The sequence below is a fragment of the Plectropomus leopardus genome, chromosome 17 (genome assembly GCF_008729295.1).
Source record: "Plectropomus leopardus isolate mb chromosome 17, YSFRI_Pleo_2.0, whole genome shotgun sequence".
NCBI lineage: Eukaryota > Metazoa > Chordata > Actinopteri > Perciformes > Serranidae > Plectropomus > Plectropomus leopardus.
In genome coordinates, this window is record NC_056479.1 from 26,285,693 (window position 1) to 26,306,838 (window position 21,146).

The window sequence follows — 21,146 nt, forward strand, 5'->3', positions numbered from 1 at the left end:
CCAACAGTTCTTGAACAAACTATGTGGGATGAATGCTCCCATAAAAAAAACAAAAAAACAACATAACCAAATCAGAGCTTAAAATAGTGACATTTCAGCAAAACAACTATTTCACTTGTTTTATATAGACTTCTGGCAAAAATAAACAGTTTAAACTAACTAACTAGCATGCGCAATAAGAGTGAAAATGACTTTTCCAACTCTAGTATTTCATCTTCAATTTTAACTTTCAAAATCAAAAGGTGGGTTTTTCAAAAAATATCTAACAACTAATTTATGGTGGACAGAGGATCACACTCCAGATATCCTCAGGCCTCTGATAAATAAACAGTTTCTTACTATCCATTATTCACTGTAGTTTTTTTAGATAGCCTTAGTAGTCTGAAAATAAATGTTCAATGGGACTATATTGACGGTGTATTAAAGATATGATTATGTCTCCACCCGCCAGACAAATCTTTTCAGTGTAACATGTATTTGGTCTTGAGAATTGGGAAGTGAATCATTTTTTGCTTTGCTGTTTATTATACTTAGATAGTAAAAAAAAAAAAGCATATAAATTTGACAGAGTTGTAATCTTAAGCATTTTAATAAAGAAAAAAAGAAACAATCTTCACACTCGGCTGTCAGACTGAAAAATCCAGTTTGATAGATTCATTTATTTTAGTGTCTTCTTGTTCTTTGTCACTTTTGGTGCTACAGGTTTCCTCTGAGGCTTGTTCTTGGTTGATTTGGGTGGTTTAGTTTTGGGCTTTGTGGGCCTGGCTTTGACTCCAGAGGGCTTCAACAGGCTCGGTTTGGGTTTCATCACTTTTGCAGGTCTGGGAGCCACGACCCTCTTCTCTGGAGGAGAGCTGTTTTCTGTGCAGGACGTGAATAGATCGACGTCCCTGACTCTCTGACCTCTGATCTCAGGAGGGTGGCCACAGGTGGCGATCACCTCCAAACTTACATTCTCCATCCACCTGAGAGACAGAGACGAAGGGAGACAGGGACAGTCAAACAATCATTGTGAGCAATGTAGCTTTAAATAATTGTTATGATCAGGTAAACTGATTACTATGTTATCTTAATCCCCATAGCAACACATTTGTTTTCCTCTCTCCTCTGGCTAAGCTCGAAAGTAGCCACCTTTTGCATAAAAGAAAACTTTTTCTCGCATGCCTCCACAGTGAACAAGAGATCCCAAAACGGAAAATTCTTGATTAATTTATTGCAGTCATCAGGACCCCACCTTTAACAACCGCAAAACTATACCAAAATATCCATTTACAAACTCTCACAAAACTAATACAGTATAATTCAGGTCTAATTTATGCATTCATATGCTCAATACTGGAAAAAAAAACATGTATTTTTGCTAAAACAGCTATATTTAAAACTGAACTCAAAGTCAAACTTATTTATGCTCTCTTCACAGCCAGACTCCATTGACAAAAATAGTAATTTTACCTCACTGAACACGGGAGCTGATCATCTACAGCTGCCTCTATCAGTAGTTTGTTTGTGTTACTGTGTGATTTTGGTAACTCCAAACTAACACTTTAAAACACCAAAGTCACACACACATAACAGGTCAACTTAAATCCGAAACGGCAATATCTAGAGTACTTTCTCCTTAAAATTATTTACAAAATGGCAACTTCCAAAAACTGCTCTGACCTGCGTAGCGGCAGCAGAGGACAGTCACACAGCAGCGGGTTGTCCTGCAGGTCGACCACCTCCAGACCGGTGAGCGGGCTCAGGTCAGGAAGCTCCTCCAGCTGGTTTCCTCTCAGAGTCAGAGCCTTCAGCCCCGGACCCAAACCCGCCAGAGCGTCCCTGGACATCTGGATGATGATAATTTAAAAATCTGCAATAAGTCCTTTTTTTAACTGTCAGCATGGACATGGTCTAATGTAATGAAAAATGTCAACCCACTACTTTTTATTTCTTTATATGCATGTACACGTGTATAGAAAAGACAGAAAAAGAATATTAATAGTTGAAGCCCTTTGCAGGAGAGGTTAGAAGCCAAAAATGCCTTACTGAGATACCTCCCCAGTTAACCCTTTGAAACCTGGATCAACATCACTTTTCTTGTGCTACGTTCAGACTCCTTTCACAAGTATTTAAACCTTTGACTCCTGAGCAAACTGGTTTGATTTTCTTTCAAAAACATGAGGAAAAAGACGATAAGAGATTTGACATGAAATATCTCTCAAATGACAAGAAATTAGATTTTCTTTTTTTTTTAAATTATATAAAAAGTCCAGAAAACAATATATTTAATTGTCATGGCTATATATTTAAAGTTATTTCAGATTTATTACAATTTTTTTTGTATTAGACCTTTTTATTTCAATGCAGATTCCCTGTTTTTGTTTTATTTATTTATTTATTTATTGCTTATTTTGGGGCCATTTCTTAAGTTGTTGTATGTTGTATGTTTTTAGAATAAATTAAGCAATTTTTCCAGGTTTCAAATGGTTAAATAATCATTAATAGAAAGATAAAACATAAACCCAAAGATTGCATTATTCATCAAAAATATCAAGACTAGACAGTTGTATGTAATTAATTTCAAATATAGTGACATCTACACTTAGACGTTCAGCATCTTATTGGTGAAAATACAGGGGATAATAACATGATAAATTAAAAAAAAGAGAGAAATAAAGTATTTAATGCACAGGACAATTTAGATATGGGAAAAAAGACTTCTCATACCTTCTCCATGCCCATGTGATCCATGTGAAGCCTCGTCAGACTTTGGGATACGGGCTTGAATGTGTTTGGTCCCACCCAGCGGATCATATTCTGAGACAGGTTGAGCTCCTCCAGGTTAGAGGCGTCGGACAGAGCGTTAGCAGGCATCTCCGTCAGCTGGTTTGAATCCAGGTGAAGTGTGCCGAGGAGAGCAGAGTCCAGAGCCCCCGTAGCAATAGTCGTTATGGTGTTATTGGTTAAATAAAGCTCCCGAAGTTTAGGGGTGACTGAGGACAGCAGACCAGTGGGCTCCAGTTTGGAGATGGCATTTCGCTCCAGGTGTAACACAAACAGATTTGGTAAGAGAGTCAGAGCTGCAGGAGAGACACAAAGAAACAGAAAATCTAAAAAAATGTATACTTTTTTTTTTTTTTTTTTTTTAACATTTTTTAGGATTTTTTGTTGGGCATTTTTTCCACTTTTCTTTTTTTCTTATTTTCAGGTAATTTAAAACCCTCGCTGCCTGATCAGGCTGACCACGTCAGCTCCCAGGACAGTGGATGAGTATAACGTGTGTTTTTTACAAATGTAAATATCTGTAACTCGAATTTATGACCAGACTTGACCTGACAGACTCACCTGACCCGGGGAACTGTACCAGTCTGTTCCCCTCCAGGTGAAGGTAGGCGAGCTCGGGGGCTCCGGCGAAGGCTCCCGGGTCCAAAGATGTGAGATCATTGTCAGAAAGATACAAATAAAACAGGTTTTTCATTCCTCGAAAGGCACCGCCTTCAATTTCGTGGATTTTGCAGAGCTCCAGGTGGAGAGAAACCACTTGGCTGGTGCCCTGGAAGCTGCTGGCGGGGAGGTAGTGGAAGTGGTTACTGCGGAGGTCGAGCAGCTGCGTTTTGGTGGGGAAGCCCCGCGGGACTTTGGTGTGACCCCGACCTTCACATGATGCATGCTGGGCTTCAATCTGCAGAGGGGAATATTATGATAATTCATTTATAAACCACGGTGAACAAATTATTCAGATGTTTTACTTAAAATGTTATTTCTAAGCAGCTAATTGCCATTAAAACTGCTCAACCTAATTCACAATGTGATACACTGTTATTATAAAAATGTTGATTTTTTAAAATTTAAGTAAAAGTAGCAACAGAACAATGCTTATTTTACATTAAATGACCCTGTGTGTAAGAATTAGGGGGATCTTGCAGCGAGAACTGCAGATTACAGCTGAAATTTCTCCTCGTTACGATTCCTTCATTGCTCAGTGTTGAGAAGTTTCTCTTTCTCTCCAAAACAAAAGGACAGTAAAGACACTGAATAAAGCAGTTTCATGTAAAAACAAAGTGTTTTGACTCCTGCTTACTAAGGTGTTCTACATGAAAACATTAAAACATGAAAATGCAAATAACCCTATCTAGAGCCAGTGTTTGTTTTGTCCATTCTGGGCTACTGTAGAATCATGGCGCTACAACATGGCGATCTCCATAGATGAGGATTCACTCCCTACATAGATATAAACGGCTCATTCTAAAGTTAAAAAAAATATTTAAGGTGATTATACACAAAAGGAAACATCCTTGCGATATTCCATTTCTGCAAATATATTCCCCTTAAATCTTACACACTGGACCTTTAAGTAAATGTGCAGAAGTCTATTATGAGCAAATATGTCAATATATATTCCAGTCTCAAGCACAGACCAGTAGTGTGACTGCGCTGTTTATGCAGAAGCGTTCTAAATATTACAGTTTTAACAAAAATGTTTGGGAGTTACTGAGGACACATGAATAAACCAGACTTGGATTATACTGCAGAAGTCGTGTGAGAGTTTATAAACAGATGTTTCGATTTTTGTTGTTGTTCAAGATTACTATGATGAATTCAATGCAACATGGGATGAAAATCTGAAAAAAACGGAATGAAAACACAATATCTCCTTTTGAAATATAGGGAAGCAGTGTACGGTAGCATAACATTGTACTTAAGTATAAGTACTCAGTTGCTGATAAATATGGTAACTAATCTAAAAATATAAAAACTGTAGAAAGGAGTGCTTCCAGGACTCAAAAAAGAGTATGTTTGAGGTGCTCTTTGGGATGGGATTCAAAAATTGGTAGAGAAAAACAAGAAAAACTCCAAGGCACTCTCTTCAAACAATAAATTACCTTTAATATCACGGCATGGTCATGCAAACCTTAAAAAACAGACTTAGACGTGTTTCGGCATCAAGCCTTCATCAGGAAGTGAAGTAAACAGATGTGTACTGACATCTGTTTGCTTGACTTTCTGAAAATTGAAAAAACACAGTGGCTTTCATCCTTCCAAACGTTTTGATGTCCTTTAATGTTGACATTAATTCTAATAACTCAATCTATAAATATGCCATTTTTACAGGAAGCAGGCGATGTCGGAGGTGGACTTTACTCACGTCACAGTCGCAGTTAGCTGGACACTTGGCTCTCAGTTTGGGTTTGGCTGTGGGTGGAGCGCTTCCTGCGCTCTCGTCCTTCTCCTCAAACTCGTCCTGCAGCGTCTCCCCTCGGCTGCGGCAGCGCAGATCCAGAGGAGCCACGGCCTGCAGCGGCTCCTCCGACAGGTGAGCTGGTCCAGCGCAGGCTCCCAGCAGCTTCACACCACCGGCACTGGCCCACTCCCTCAGGGGCCGCATGTAGCAGTTACAGTACACTGGGTTGCCTTTAAGAAAATGAGTAATTGATGCATCAAAGATGACGTGTGGTTTGTTATTATCCTCCATGTTTAAATTAGAAATGTCAGAACATAGTTGTACCGGTCAGGTTGAGGCTGGTCAGATCTTTGGGGCCTGAAAGAGGCTCCAGGTAACGGAGCTGATTGTGGCTGAGGTCCAGGTGGGACAGGAGGGGAGCGCGGGACAAGGCCTGATCTGACAGGTCCTGGAGGGACATGTGGTCGAGGTAGAGGTGTGTAAGCTTCGCCATGGAGACGGATTCTTCCCCGAGGTAGGTCATTGGGTTGTGGCTCATGTCCAGGCGCGTGACCTCAGGGAGTCTTTAAAAAGAGAGTAAAGTGAAAAACTGAATGAGAAACGACAGATTCAGATCGGACAGATTCACTGTTATTGGATATTTCATTATGTAATATCTATTTCTTCTATTTTTCCTTCTTTGTTTCTGTCAATTTATATGTTTTATATATATATATATATATATATATATATATATATATATATATATATATATATATGTACATTTATTCAACTTAAAAAATATTAAAGAATAAAAAAAGACTCGTTCAGTGATGATTCAGTCAGGTTTGTTTGTCAATAATACTTTACTCCTAATTATTTTCTGCATTTGTTCTTGCAATGTCACTGCTGAGAAGTCATGAGCACTGGTTATATATTAAAACAACATGTGTATGTTGCCCAAAAAAATCCTTCTGTCAGAGGTCCCCATCCAGGGATCATAAGACTTCACCTGAGAAAGGTAAAGACAGATCAAGCGCTCCTGCCTGGGAAGGACACGCCCCTCTCAGGTGGAATAACTTCAGCCTAATCAGAGGCGTTAAACACTGCCGTCCTCCTTTTGTTCTGTCTTTTTAACCTCAGCGATACTGTTTGAGTCCTTTAAGTTGAATTCTTCATTTGATATGTGTTTTAATTTGTTTACCTAACAATACACACTATTTTTTTTAGATTTTTGATGTCATATTAATACTTAGTTTTTTCTTTCCAGAGCTAAAACCACAAATGCATGAAAAAGCACAAAAAATGACCAAGAAATGAAAATAAAAATAAAACTGCTGTGCCTCTAAACTCTGAACTCAGACTCTTGTCTCCTCCATCGTTCTCCAACACACTCCAGCATCTCCCCTAACCATCAGTTTTAGGATCTGACGCCTGCAGGTGGTCCCACCTGGTCATGGTCTGAGTGGGGAAGAACTGCAGCTCGTTATGGTCCAGGCTGAGCCGGCTGAGGGTGAACAGTCCAGCGAAGGCTTCAGGGGCCAAGTTGTTCAGAGAGTTATGGCTGAGACGGAGCCACTTGATGTTGTGCAGGCCCTGGAAGACGAGTCAGATGCCAAACATAATAATTCACTGTGGAGCATGTGCACGGCATGTGGGTGTTCTTGTATTTGACAATAAAAAGTCTCTAATCCCATAAGTGCGAGTACCTGGAAGGCCATGTTGGGGATGTAAACCAGCTGGTTGTGAGTGAGGGCCAGCATGTTGAGGAAACCCAGCTGTGTGAAGGCTCCGGGCTGGACCTCCTCCACACGGTTGTGGTCCAGGTGCAGCTCCTTCAAGGAGGAGAGGCCGTCAAAGGACTCCTGCAACAAAGATAAAATTAGACACCTTCAAATGTGTTGTGAAATGTGTAAAAGTGACCAAAAGTTAGAATAGAATAGAATAGAAATAATTAATTAATCCCCTGAGGGAAACTGTTTTGTTACAGCAGCAAATAAGAGAACAGCAACTGAATGAAGTATTGATTAAAAAGGTCAAAATAATGCAAATATATAGATACAAAGGAAGGCCCTTAACATAGAACGAAATAGAATAAAATAACAACAATAATAATAATAATAATAATATAGTTAAAAATCTCATTCTGTCTCTTTGTTGTTGCCTCCTCCTCTTACCTGGTAAAGGATGTCAATTTTGTTGTAGGCCAGGTTTAAGGAGACCAGGCGCCCGAGGGTCCGGAAAGCGCCCTCCCTCACCTTGATGATGTTGCAGCGCTGCAGGTTGAGGTGGGTGAGGTAGGGCGTGAGGACGAACGCTCCCCTGGACAGCTCCTGCAGGTTGTTGTTCTTCAGGTCGAGTTTCACTGTAATCTGTGAGAGCAGCAGATCAGAGGATGTATCTGAGAAACTCTTATCTCCTGCTTGCTGCTCCAGCTGTGCAACAGTATGAATGGCATGCATAAAGTCTTAAAATTAGTCCTTTTGAATGGATAGATTCAAATTTAAGAAACATCAGAAATACAGCAAAAATTATTATTATTTATTTGGGTTCTATCTTGACTTGAGTAAATGGATAATATGGGACCTTTTTTGCCAAATATTAACAACTCTACCAAGAGGCAGACTGTTTTTTGTTGTTTTTTAAAATGTATTTTCCTCAGGAAAACATATTAGTATGGCTGTTTTTCATCTCTGTGCCACTGTAAGGTTAATAACAGGAAATTATTGCTGTGCTGTATAATGTACAAAAAAAAATTTAAAAGCTGCCACTTGAACTCCTCACCTCCTCTATTGTCGGGGGAATCTCCGTTAGTTCTTGCCAACGCAGGCGACTGTGAGTTTGGTGCTGTCACAGCTGCACACTCTGGGACATTTGCCTGCTTCAACGGGTAAACTCAGCGATAAAACCAGCAGGAGGGCCGCAGGAGAGAAGGAATGCATCTGTGCCGGTAAAACATGTTAGAAATATGATTAAAAAGTCAAAGCTGTAAAAATTTATTAAATATACATTTTCTTTAAGAAAAAGTGTGACGTTTAATTTTCGCTGTCATCCTTATTTTTCTGCAAATTGTATTTTATTCTGTTTTTTTAATTTAATCTTTTTTATAGCTTCATTACATTTATTTTATTATTTTTTATTTTTATGTCAAACTTGGTTAGTATTATCCTTTTTTAAAAATTTTCCTTGTTATTAAGTCTTACGTACTTAGTTTTTTTTTTTCACAATTACAATCTCTCTCTCCAATCCTTTATCATTAATAATTTTTCTGTAAATTGTATTTTTATTTACTATCAATCATTTGTGTTCAATTTCTTTGTATCTATTACATCTCTATTTCATTTAATCTTTATTTTAAATTTTGTTATTTTTATATGTATGTATTATTATCTTAATTTTTATTCATGAATTTATTCGATTAGGTCCTTTTTACTTAATTTTTGTTATCACTATTACTATCTCTTTTTCTGTAGATATTTATATGTATTTACTTGGCATTAAAACTTATGACACTGACTTACTGATTCATGAATGCCTTAAAAATTTCAACAAAACTGTAAAGAATTAAAACAAAATCAAACCTATAGTCAAAGCTCTTCACCGTTTGGTGTCTGTACACACTTGGCACAAGCTTCACCAAAGTTGGGTGGTTAGAGAACTAAACAGCCCTTTAAACAAAAAATAGATAATGAATGCTAAACTATTATGGTAACTTCTTGTGTGATTACATTCTATTTTTTGTCATTTTCTATGGAATACAAAGAAAATATTTTGGGATAAAACAAAAAAAACGACTATTTCTAGTTTTCAAATGCTCAATATTTTAAATCTGCACTAGAACCAACACAAGTATCAGCTCATCATGTGAAAAATCATTCCAAGAAAATCTAAAGTCTAACCTCGAAAGCCAAACTCTCACCAAAGTAAAAAAAACAGTCTTACCTTCGAGCCGAATGCCACGCTGTCACAGCCTGTTTGATAACATGAATTAAAGGCGCTTTATATGTGAATCTGCCCGTTTAAGCTCCAGTTAGTGACTTTTTAATTTCCCTCTGAGTGTGTCCAGCACTTACTGTCAGCGGTCAGGCTGTCTGACAAACAGGGCTTTGGCAAATTCTTTTCGGGCGACCCCTGATCCCTGAGCCCCCTCACTGCAAATTAACACCTTGGCTTTACATTTTCTGTGCAGTCAGGAGGCTGAAACACAAGGAGAAACTGTGTTTGTTGGTCAGGTTGACCACATTTGGTACATATGTAAGAGATAAAGTTATTATTCTTGGTTTGTGACCCCCAGCGCCACAAAACAGATCGGTTCAGGAAAAATTATGTAGAAAGTCTGAACTTATTCTCTGAACCCACTGTTAAAGGCTAATATCTACTATTTTCTACTTGTACATTGTACGTATTTAACCCTGAGCAAATTGTCTTGATTTCTTTCAGAAACATAGAAAGAATGTAATGACAAATTTAAGAAGAAATGACTCAAAAAGTAGCAAATACAAGAAAATAACATGAAAATTAGAAAAAAATATACAAACAAAAGGGAACGACCTGAAAAAAAACCTTAAAAAAACAATAGTTATTCAATAAAAATATTTTTTAAATATATATTTACGATAATTATAAACATATTTTTCAATTTTTTCCAATCTTCAAAAAAAAAACCTTTTCCTTTGATCATTGTGATTATTTCATTTTCAAGTTTTTGCACGTTATAATATGTTTATTCCTTTTCTTTAATACATTTTTTGGAGGTATTTTTGACTCTCAGTGAATCTTTTGTTGGCGCGTTAGACAATAGACCAGGCCCCGCCTCAGCCTCTCAGCGTCTTTAAGTTTGTTTCAAGGTTGCAAAGGGTTAAAGAGTATCTGTTTTGTTCAATAAAAATTCTCTGCAGTTAATATGCAAAGACTGTGATAGACACTCAAACCAGCTTTATTTCTGCAACACAAATTCATGTGCCTCGCTAAAGGCAGAAAATACATAAAGACACATTTCATCCCTTTTGATTGCTCTATTTTACTTTACAGTCTTATTTTGATAATATTTATCAGTGAGTATATAATTTAATAACACCATTGTTTGACCATATTATGGAATTCAATAAACATTTAATATAAAACAACAGAATAGTAAAAGTTAGATATGAAATGGAGAATGTACACGAGCTAAAGCCTCCACGCCAGGATCAGTTCTGGTCAGAGCTTTTCTAGTTTGCACCAAAGTGTAATCTGTGCTTCAATAACCGTGAGGAAACAGAATACAAAGAGCACGAGGTTGTCAGTGCTGTCCTGTGGTTATATGAGCGTACACAAAGCACTGCAGTCAGTCCACACATTAAGAGCATCGTCTGCTCCAAAACACAGAGCGTTCAAGTCCAGTCCAGAGTCCAGAGAGAGGTTTGTTGATGAAGGACAGCGGCGACACAGTGAAGTGTGTCTGAGTGGAGTCTGTTCTTCTCAAGTGCTGAACTGATTTATCTGCTTCAGATTTGGGTTTGTGTGCTTCCAGAGGTCCATCAGTGATCAGTCAGAGTTCAGTCTGTGTAAAGGTGTGTGTGTGTGTGTGTGTGTGTGTGTGTGTGTGTGTGTATGCATGTGTCCTCAGCCCTCAGACCTGACTCTCTGCAGCGTCAACTGGAGGCTGTTTCTGGCGTTTCCACATGACTCCAAAGCCTTGTTGTTTCTGTTAAAGATAAAACACAGTCAGAAGATCAAGTCCACACACACACACACACACACACACACACACACACACCACACACACACACACACACACACACAAAAATCCTCTAATTAACAGTGCTGAGATGGTATGGAGTGTAGACTTTAAATAAAGATAGAAAACATATTGATCGCCCCCTGGTGGCTCGCTGCAGTAAAGGTCATAAACCCCACCCCCTCCATGTTAGTGAAAAGGACATGGGTCATGTCCCTTTCAGGTCAAATACATTTTTTCCCAAAGATGGATTCTGACATTTTAGGTCATCACGCTGGTGATGGTTCAACTGCTAGTTAATTTTTTAATAAGAATGAATTTAATTAGTTATTCTACGCTATGAAAAGTGGATTTGACAACATGATTGACAGCTGTGTTTGCCAAATGGTGTGCTAAGGATCAATGGCGCTGCTTGTGATTGGCTGGACGGGAACTTGATACCGTGGTAGCTGCCGTAGCGCCAGACTCTGGCTCCAAATGGCGCCACCAGAGCAAGATGGTTGCTGTGGTGTTGCTGTATAACCGGGATAATTCAGCTTTTAGTTTTGTACAACAGAAGTGAGTGGGACCGTGTTTTTTTCATCTTTATGTACAATCTTTAGTTTGGCGTTTTCCTTACCGTGGTGAAACATTAAGGTATCCACACAGTTTGGCACTTTACTGCCAATATAATAAAATAAGCAGAGAATATAATGAGTAATAACACAAAAGAAATTCCCGGCAGGAGACAGAAAGGTTAGTAGTAAAGTTGTCTAACGGCAGTAAATGTACCATTTAGTTTGACCGTGAATAAACACCAAAGCTCCTCAAAAACTCAAGAAGTTCCCGTGTCAGCTGCTGGGAAAAAGTGAAGGAAGCGTGTAGAAACTATTTTCTCTCTAATGAACTAAACACGTCAGCTGTATCATAGCACAGAGGGAAGTGTGTGTCTACTGCTAACATTATTTATTTAGTATTTAGTACCTGGAAGCTGCCTGCTGATTGGCTCACTCTCTCACGCCCTTACCGGGACATGAAGGCCTCCAGCACCGCCACGTTCTCTTTGGGGAAGTAGTCCTGCCGAACAACGTGCTCCAAGGCGTGGAGGTGGCCGGGAACCACGAGCACAGGCTTCACTTTGTCCTCACTCTGAGCAGCCAGGAGGACAGGACAGAGGGACGGAGGACGGGGATGAAAGGAGCGTTAGAAATAATGGGAAATTAAGGTGATGAGACCAAAACTAGAGCTGTAAAGGAAGCAACAGATACCAGAAAGTGACAGCGAGGAAAATCATATTTACATGATTATACCTTGAGAAGTCCGAGCAGCACTAACAAAGATGATACAAAGCTGTAGCCTTGGAAGGAAGGAGTGGCAAAAGCTTTCTTCAGAAGGGCATCTGTGATTTAAAAAAAAAAAAATGATTACACTGTCCACAAAACATCAAAATAATATAGAAAATGTATGTCACTGTTACAATCCAAAGTTATTTATGGACAAAGTAAAAGGAACATTTTGGGAAATTCACTTTTTGCTTTGTTTCTGAGTTACATAAAGAGACTGACATCCAGTCTCCTATCTGGAGACTTTGTTTTTGCCTTTTGGCACCCTGCTGGCTGTTTTTCCTAATAGCTGTTTGACTCTGACTTTATATTTATCATGAGACATGAGAGTGGCGTCAGTATTCGTATATAACTCATAGGCATTGATGTCATTAACAAGTCACAAAGTGCATATTCTTTTGTCACTTGTCCTGTTATTTTATTTAACTAATTTATTGTCTCTTTATTTGAGACCTTATTAAAATATCCTTCAAATAATAGAGATTGCTGCCTTGATAAGTAATCTAATGGAAATGGAATCCCCCCCCCCATTTTTCCTCCTCTTGTTATTTATTAATTTATTTTATTAATATACATTTTAAAATGTATCTATCCTCGTGTTCTGTCACTTGTTTATGTGCTAACTAATCTTTTGGCTTGTACTTTTATTAATTACTTTTAAGCACATAATTTTGTTGTGATGTATTATCGCCAAAACAGGCTTGAAGTAAAGTTTTTGTAACTGTCTATTTTTATCAATCTTCTGGCAGCTGATAAAAACAAAATAATTTTTAAAGTCATTATATGTAGAAAGGCGCTTGAATGTGTCTGCGTTTGTGTATCTGTCAACAAGAACATGTACAGCAACAATCAAATCAACTGATGCAGACAAAGAGTCTCACCAACGCTGTCCAAAACTGCATTTTTAACATCATTATTCTCCTCCTTGTACACAGATGCAATCTTCAGGAAGGCTTCAGCTGTTTTTGTAGCGTCTGTCACATCCACCTAAACACAGAGACAGGAAAACATTCATTGACGGCCATCGAGAAAGAGCGAGGCCAGTTGAACAGAGCTGAGCTGTACCATGCAGTGGAAATGCGGCATCAATTTCCAAGAAATGCAACCCCAAAGACATTTCTGTTGGCCTGTGGTGCCTCTCATCAATAGAAAGATGCAGTTCTTTGTGTGGAAACTTTGGCTGATGCGCATGTGCATGTGGAGTCTCTTCTGTGTTTACCTGCTGCTCGATCAGCATCGCTCTCTTGGCCCCCAGTTTGAGCAGTTTGTCCGGGGACGGGAAACTGAGGAAGGAGGAGACGTCTGGCGGCCGTGGTGCTGATGCAGGGGTCGATAACTATGAGAGAGAGAGAGACAAGAAAGTCGATGGAAAGACAAACCCAAACAAAAACGTACATGCAGCTAGCGAAGCCTTTAAATGGGACTTCATGTCATCCATATAGTGAAAACTGATGCTGTCGTGCTACAAGATCAGGACAGCACTCCAATTATAACTTTTTTATTGCCACATGGAGGCTTCAGGGCGCCAACATTTTTAGGGCACAGAATTACAGTAATTTATCATATGTATTTAAATCATAAAGAAATAAACAATAAAAATAAAATCAATAAGTAAATAGACAAATTAATAATAATAAATATTATTATTATGGTGAAAAAAATCAACAGTTATGTGGACATGTCAGCATTATTAATATAGCGACATATGCTCTTAATAGGAGAAATCTCTTTCCCGTTCACATTCACTGCTGTTTTGGCCTCTTTTCAGGGTCAATGCTCGTGTTAAACTGTGAAGGAAACTGTTCATGAGAACTGTCCTATCAGATGCAGCTTTTCAGCTTTTGTCAAGAAATATTTAAATGCAAAAGTAAGATCTTTGTCATTTTCATCTACTGACACACGTCAGCTGCACAGCATCAAACAAGTTGTTTGTTAGGAGGGAATTTAAATGTCACTCAGCTCATGTAAACTCAGGTGATGATGATTTTTTTGTGTTAATTTTGCTTTGACGTCTCACATCATCATCACACATTTAACTTACCTTGATGCCACTGCTTTCCTCCTCCTCCTCTTCTTCTTCCTCCTCCTCTAATTCCTCCTCCTCCACATCCTCGTCATCTTCCTCCTCTTCCTCATCTTCATCTTCGTCCTCGTCATCATCCTCTGGCTCTCCCTCATCGTCACTGAGGCAAATATAAAACACCAACCATTAATGAGGATTTTGAGATTAGATGAATCTCTTTGAATAATCGATGATATTTTACAAAATTAAAATCACATCCAGCGCAAATATCAGATTAAAAGCAGCTTCTGTTCAATTATCTTGTTATAAAGGCCAAAATGTTTTACAAACACATCATTTAAAAATGTATGAGGGTGACACGATGGCTCAGTGTTTAGCACCGTCACCTCACAGAGGAGTGAGTAACAGTCTCTGGTTTCCTCTCACAGTCCAAACAAACAGGTGAGCTCACCTATCACAGACTGTCAAAGACTAGCAGCCCGTCCTTCTCACCCAGTGCATGCTGGGTTAGTTTCTAGGCCCCAATGACCCACAACAGGATAGACATTAATAGAAAAAATATATATGAATTTCATAAAAACACCTCACGAGCTTAAAAACAACGTGGTTACCTGAGTGATCCTAGAATATCTCCGATGTTCATGCCTTCCATGGCGTCTTTCAGAGCTTTGCAGCCGTCCTCTCCGAGACAGTTACCTGAAAACCACAGAGTTTGGGAAATTTAACAAAAAGAAAATCTCTAAATAACGCCTCTACAAATGTAAGTTTGCTTCTATTCTAAAAACCATTGGCAGAGAAACTTTAAACCAGATTGTTGTACCGTTTTACAGCTAAATATACTAAAAAAAAGTAATAATAAATGTACATGTGTGAATTGCAGTTAACTCTTTTTATGTTTTTACCATTTAGGTCCAGTTTCTCCAACTGGTCTTTGTCCTTTACTGCTTGTGCCACAGCCAGAGCAGCTTCCTCCGTAATCTCGCCAAATGACAGATTGAGCTCCTGTTTAGCACATAAACAGAAAATTGTGTGTCTCTTTTAAATAACAGGGGAAAAAAATGTCAAAAAAAAAAGCTTAGAGCAAGATCTTTCACAATAAACTGTTGTGCTAAGAACACATTAATCCAAGAAATTATCATTGTGAGACGCAGTGAGAGCTCAGGCTGGATCGGGGGACAGTAGTTAAGTTTATGACTCTCTCACCTTGAGGATTGGGAGTCCCTCTGACACAGTTTCTGCGATAGCGCTGGCGCCTGCTGGACGCACCAGACAGTCTCCAAAGTTTATCACCTGGATGTTGCGCAGGTGTTTCAGGGCCTGTAAAAGACACAAATCAAAGACTAACAAGACCATACAATACGCTCCAGTTCATACTTAGAGATCCAGTCAGAGGTCTTTTATCTGTTTCAGAGTCCACGCTAAAAACTAACCAGGACCATCAGCAGCTGTCCCCTCAACTGTCAACTGTCTCAATAATAATAAATGTCTGCTGCGTCAGTACCTGCGCCATGGCGATAGCCCCCTTCTCGGTGAAGGTGTTGTCGTTGAGGTTGAGGATGCGGAGGCCTGCGTTGTGCTGCATGGCCGTGGCCAAAGCTGTCACCCCGGGATGATTGATGCCATTCTGCGGCATGTGAACCTCCTCCAGGCTGCCCATCAACTGGGAACACAAATGGCAACTGTACGATTAGTCGGACAACACAACTGTTTGTCTACAGTAACAGACTCTCACAACTTTGAACAAGAATGGTCGAGTGGTTGAATGACAATATGAGCTCTGCTGCTTTAAATGAATCATGAAGGTGCTCCAAGGAGGTAGGCTGTGGTAAAATCCCTCCGTTTTCATCAGGTAATGCTTCATCAGAATAGACTTTGCTGTGTTTCTCTGTCAGAGCTCAAACTTGAGGAGCAGTGAGCCGTGTACCTGGAAGGCCTGAGCGAGGGCGGTGGCTCCATCGTTCTCCAGGCGGTTCCTCCCTGCAACGAACACCTTCAGGCCAAGAGCGGCGCCCTCTGTGCTGGATTTTTTATGGCACTGTATCAATGAAGCAGCCAAGATCTGAGGAGTCCAAAAACACAGGTGTGATTTTTTACAACCATTGTTGTTTTGGAAAATTTTCTTTTTATTAAAGATACTATCAATAAATCAGAAACTTAGAAAAATATCTCTCTGTCCTGATATCCAGTGGAACTTAATTAAATCAGTACAGGCAAGAGAGGTGATCTCCCGTCAACCCAAAAATAAATTATTGGAAAATATTAATTTTCCAAATCCTCTAATTTCTTGCAATGTGTGAAACCTTTATTGTCAAGTTGCTCATTGCTTTTTTCAGATGTTTCTGAAAGAAACTGCTTTGCTCGATTTTCTCAGGATTCAAAGGTTACAACACTTGTGAAAGGCATCTGAGAGCAGCACAAGAAAAGTTGCTCCAGGTTTCAAAGGGTTAACAGACCAAGCTGACGGTAGTATGCTGGTTAATATTGGTCCGTTGGTATCTGTTGCAATATTTTTGCAGTACGTTCTGCATTATAAGAAGTTTCTATGAATCATAATAGTAAACCAAAGCAAAAACAGTTGTATTGGACTGCATTAGATCGTACAGGTGTACCTTTCTAATATGAAAGCTTCCCATGTTTTAATTGTTTAAAAACTTGGATTAATGTTAGAAAAGAAAAACCTTTGGATGAGCTGGACTGTTTAATGAATATCTGACGCACTGCAATTTCTTTTATCTTGTTTTGAGTTCACATTATGCTTTGTGAATCCATTTGCAATAATACAGTAACTATGTGAATGGATGCTTTTCCAAAATAAAAATCTAACTATGAAAAAAAAAAGACAAAAAAAAAGATGTTAGCGTGACTTACCTTCCCCCCTCCGATGCCCATGCCGCAGTTGTTGAGCCGCAGCTCCTGCAGCGTGTAGCAGGCGGTGCTCTTGAGCAGCTTCTCGATGCCTTTCACCCCGTCTGGTCCAAAGGCGTTATCACTGAGGTCTAAAACAGTCAGCCTGGCACCCGCCAGCATCAGAGCGTCACCCAGCGAATTCTACAGCACAAGGTAGAGAAAAACTAAATTAAAGGCGGGAGAAGAAGAGCAGTGTATCAAAAACAAAGACGACTGTTAAAGCTCTGTAATGGCTGTAAGAGGGCAATATTTCTGACCGGGAGCCCTCACTTTCTTTGACAGGACAACAGAGAAAAGGAAGAAGTGCGTTACCAGAGCAGGCGGGATCTCAGAGCGCAGACGACCTGTGAACATGTCACTCCAAAAACAGCGCTGAAAGAATAAAGAAAGAAAGTGTCAGATGAGACATCATCTTGAATATATGACAATCATGTTCAGTGTGTTGTACCGGCGCTGTAGATATTAGTAGACAAAGGGATTAATTGATCAAAGGAAATTAATTTGAGACAATTTTGATTACTGAATAATTGTTTGGTTTTTTTTAAAGCTAAAGCCAAATATTTGCTGGTTTCATGCTTTTGAAAAGTTGAGAATGGCTTTGGACTTTTGACCTGTTAGTCAAATCAAACAAAACATTTTAAGAGGTCACTTTGGACTCTGGGATATTATGCAGGGTGAGTTTAATGTTTTTATTTTCAGCCATTTTATTGACATTCATTAATCATTAATTATCATTAATTGAGAAAAATTATTGACAGATTAATTTATAACTAAAATAAAGTTGCAGTCATAAACTCTTGTTCTTGTTACAGATTTTCGAAGATAAGTATTTATTGTTTATTTTAGTATAGTAAATGCTCCAGCTTTTGGAGTGTTGGGGGACTAAAATAACCGAAAGGTTGACCTCCCAATAGGTTTAAGTAAACTATGACGGGAATCTTTCACTTTGCTCTGATGCTTATCAGACCACTTTGTATTCATCAAGTAAAAATGCCAAACATTTCCTGATTACAGGGTCAAAATGAAGATGAAATCAGTGGCAAGATTCAAAATGAGAACGACCAAAACGGTCCAGAAAAACACTCCAAACCTTGAACTTGCTCTTTGTCTCTAGTGCCTTGGCGATGGCCTGTGCTGCCTCCACACCCACAGTGTTTCCCTCCAACCTCAGAGCCTGTAAATCCTCAAAATCCTGGATCTCTTTCACCATGTCCTCCGCTGCAGAGGGGGGACAGTGAGAAGGAGGGATGGGAGAGTTGGTATGATGTGTTTAAAAATCATTAGACTAATGTGTGTTTCAGTGATAAAGCCTCAGTGTCTTGTTGTCAGAGTTTCAGCATGCTGAGCACACACCGTGACATGTGACACTTACCCGATTTGGCATCATCCAGCTTTCTTCCCTGGCCTTTGTAGCTCAGCTCTCCTTCCTCTACGACGGTTTTGGCCAGAGAATCGGCCAACTGCGATACAATGTCTGTCGCCATCGTGACGCCTGCGGGACAAACACGATTCACTATTCTGAAAATGAAACTGATTGAATGATCACCTGCAATCTGTCATTAAGCTGCTGGACTATCTGTTAGTTACTGGTTATAACCTTATGCATAATTTGTATTTGTACCTTTTGTTTTGATTTCATATTTTTCACAGTCATCATTGGTATTTTTTAAAATGTTTTGTTTTTAATCACCTTTTCCTAAAGTGTAAATTACTGGTTGTGTTAGCCCTATGTACAGTCTGCATTTCTTAATATACGAATCTTTAGTTTGTATTTTATACTATCCATAATAATCATTATTTTTGCAGTTTTTGCTTTTTTTATTACCCTACATTTGCAACAGCTGCACTGTTAACTAAATCTACAAATAATGATCATTTTGATTGCCAGTCAAACTCTCAATTAATCAATTAGTTGTTTGTTCTAAGAGAGGTCTGAAAATGATGAAAAATGTCAGTGCAGTGTTCATAAAAGTTGTAAAAAAATACAGTTCATGTTTGTTCATATTACACGGATATTTGGTTTACTGTCACAGAGGCCTGAAGAAACCAAAAAATATTCACATTTAAATAGATGGAATCTGAATTTTTTTAATGTTTTCCCCCCAAAACAATACTGAACTGGTTAATTGACTATCAAATTAGTTGGTGATCCATTTAATCGTTTATAACTATTTGATTAGTCGTTGCAGCTCTTCTGTTGACCACCTTACATTTGCACTTCATTAATCAGCACATACTCTATTATACTAACAGATCTCTGCAGTAGTTGTGGTGGCTAGACTATCATTTCACTGCTGTGTTTTTACTCTCATATTTAAATTCTATATTACTGAGGGTATCTGTGCTTTTTATGTGTCCTATAAAGTACTGGATGTCTGAATTTCACTCGGGATCATTAAAGTATCATTTTCAGCCTGATTGATTGACAGAGTTGGTTTCCTCTGTTTTGGTGCTTTATTGGTAATAAAGCACCAAATACCTGCCACCTAATATAAGTAATTTATCCCTAAATATACAGTTATGTGTGGCCAATCTGGCGTTAAATCCCCTGTTTTTTCTAGAAACATTAGCCCACCTTTCCACTGCACCAAAACTGCTGAAAGCGCTGTTTTCAATGGAGGGGAAATCCACCCTAAAACAATATTTACATCTGCTGTACGATATAAATCTGTAGTTCAGATTTAATTTATGGATTGGATTTTATGGCTGTAAGCTGACCTGTATACACACGTGTAAGACGTATATTAAAATTACTGATTTCACGAGTTGCGGTTATCAGAGATGAATGTTGTTTTGAGGTAGATTTTCCCCGGTAAATAGCCGGTGGCTAGCATTAGCCGAGTGCTGCTAACTATATGCTAACAACAAAACGGTTTGATGACATTGTAGCTGGTGTGACCGATATTGAAATCTGTCGGTTCAACACCGGGCTCCTTCACCGCTGGACACTTGAAAAACGTAGTCCGGTGGTTAAAGGATTGTACAACGGAACATTTGGTGAGCTAGCTAACACGGCTAAAGGGTATGTAGACAGAGCGTGGCTGTTACACGGCCTCTCCAGTCGGCCATCTGAAAACCGTTACTCTGACCCCTCGACTCCCCGGTTTAAATTCTTTAAAAAAACAAAATCTCTAATCCATAATTTACTCTACTCCCAATAGAAAATAGATAACAATTACCACAACACCGCTGTGCTGATTGAATCCAGGCAAGTCACACACTCCCGCTCGCTCCTGGCGTTCAAAACCAGATCCAGCACCACACTACACGATCTGACGGCCACAGAGCAGGGAGACAAGGGAGTTGTAGTTCAATAGGACTACAATGGCAGTGTTCACGTTCATTAGCCTACTGTCTGTAAAAAAAAATTAATAGGTCATTTAAAAATTAATATTGCTATCATTTATTTGTTGTTTAAAACTCAAACTTAACCGGGTATGTTTTTAAAAAAATAAAATAAAAAATAAAAAAAGTGCCAACTTGATATTTTTTTATTCATGTTTGGTCATCACAGCTTTGATTTAGTCTATTAAACGACCAAAATACAACCATTACACTCACTCAAAACTTGAATTAATAATCTCCTAAAATGAATACCTGATATGGTTAAAATTATCATCACTGTGGGTAAATACCACATGTATTCATATAAATAAAAAATAGAAACCTTACTTAACTTGATTTATAAAAAAAAAACAAAAAAATAAGGTGAACTTTTTTAAGGATGGCAACTTTCTAAATATCGTAACAATTTACGCAACAAGAATCAGTTCTAGATTTTTTTTTAAATCACTATCTAAATGGGAACTTTATTTACTGAATATATATTTATAAAAAATTCAATATTTTAAAATTATAAAATATAAAATTACTTTAAAATGTACTTTTAATGGATGTACATAACATAGTAACAAATATGTAATAATAATTAAAATTACATACCCAGGGAACAAAATCAATTAATAAATAAGAAAATAAACCTATTTCCTTTCTTCTTTAGTGACCTAAATTTATCCCTGGGTATAGTCTGTC

The 21,146-nt window shown here is 38.5% G+C and overlaps 1 protein-coding gene and 1 pseudogene across 1 annotated transcript; both read right to left on the reverse strand.

The window, feature by feature from the left end:
* Positions 1 to 570: 570 nt before the first annotated feature.
* On the reverse strand, positions 571 to 8,085 carry LOC121957108 (annotated as a pseudogene).
* A 1,978-nt stretch (positions 8,086 to 10,063) lies between these two features.
* On the reverse strand, positions 10,064 to 20,378 carry rangap1a (RAN GTPase activating protein 1a). The gene is made up of 16 exons (XM_042504332.1): positions 20,294 to 20,378; positions 18,487 to 18,606; positions 18,205 to 18,332; positions 17,427 to 17,486; positions 17,076 to 17,255; positions 16,132 to 16,266; positions 15,709 to 15,867; positions 15,411 to 15,524; positions 15,110 to 15,209; positions 14,819 to 14,903; positions 14,226 to 14,367; positions 13,404 to 13,520; positions 13,066 to 13,171; positions 12,152 to 12,240; positions 11,869 to 11,990; positions 10,064 to 10,829 (listed from the first exon to the last, which is right to left on the reverse strand). The coding sequence occupies exons 2-16, from the start codon at positions 18,596 to 18,598 to the stop codon at positions 10,748 to 10,750; spliced, it is 1,731 nt and encodes a 576-aa protein (XP_042360266.1). The 5' UTR covers positions 18,599 to 18,606; positions 20,294 to 20,378; the 3' UTR covers positions 10,064 to 10,747.
* Between the last annotated feature and the right edge of the window lie 768 nt (positions 20,379 to 21,146).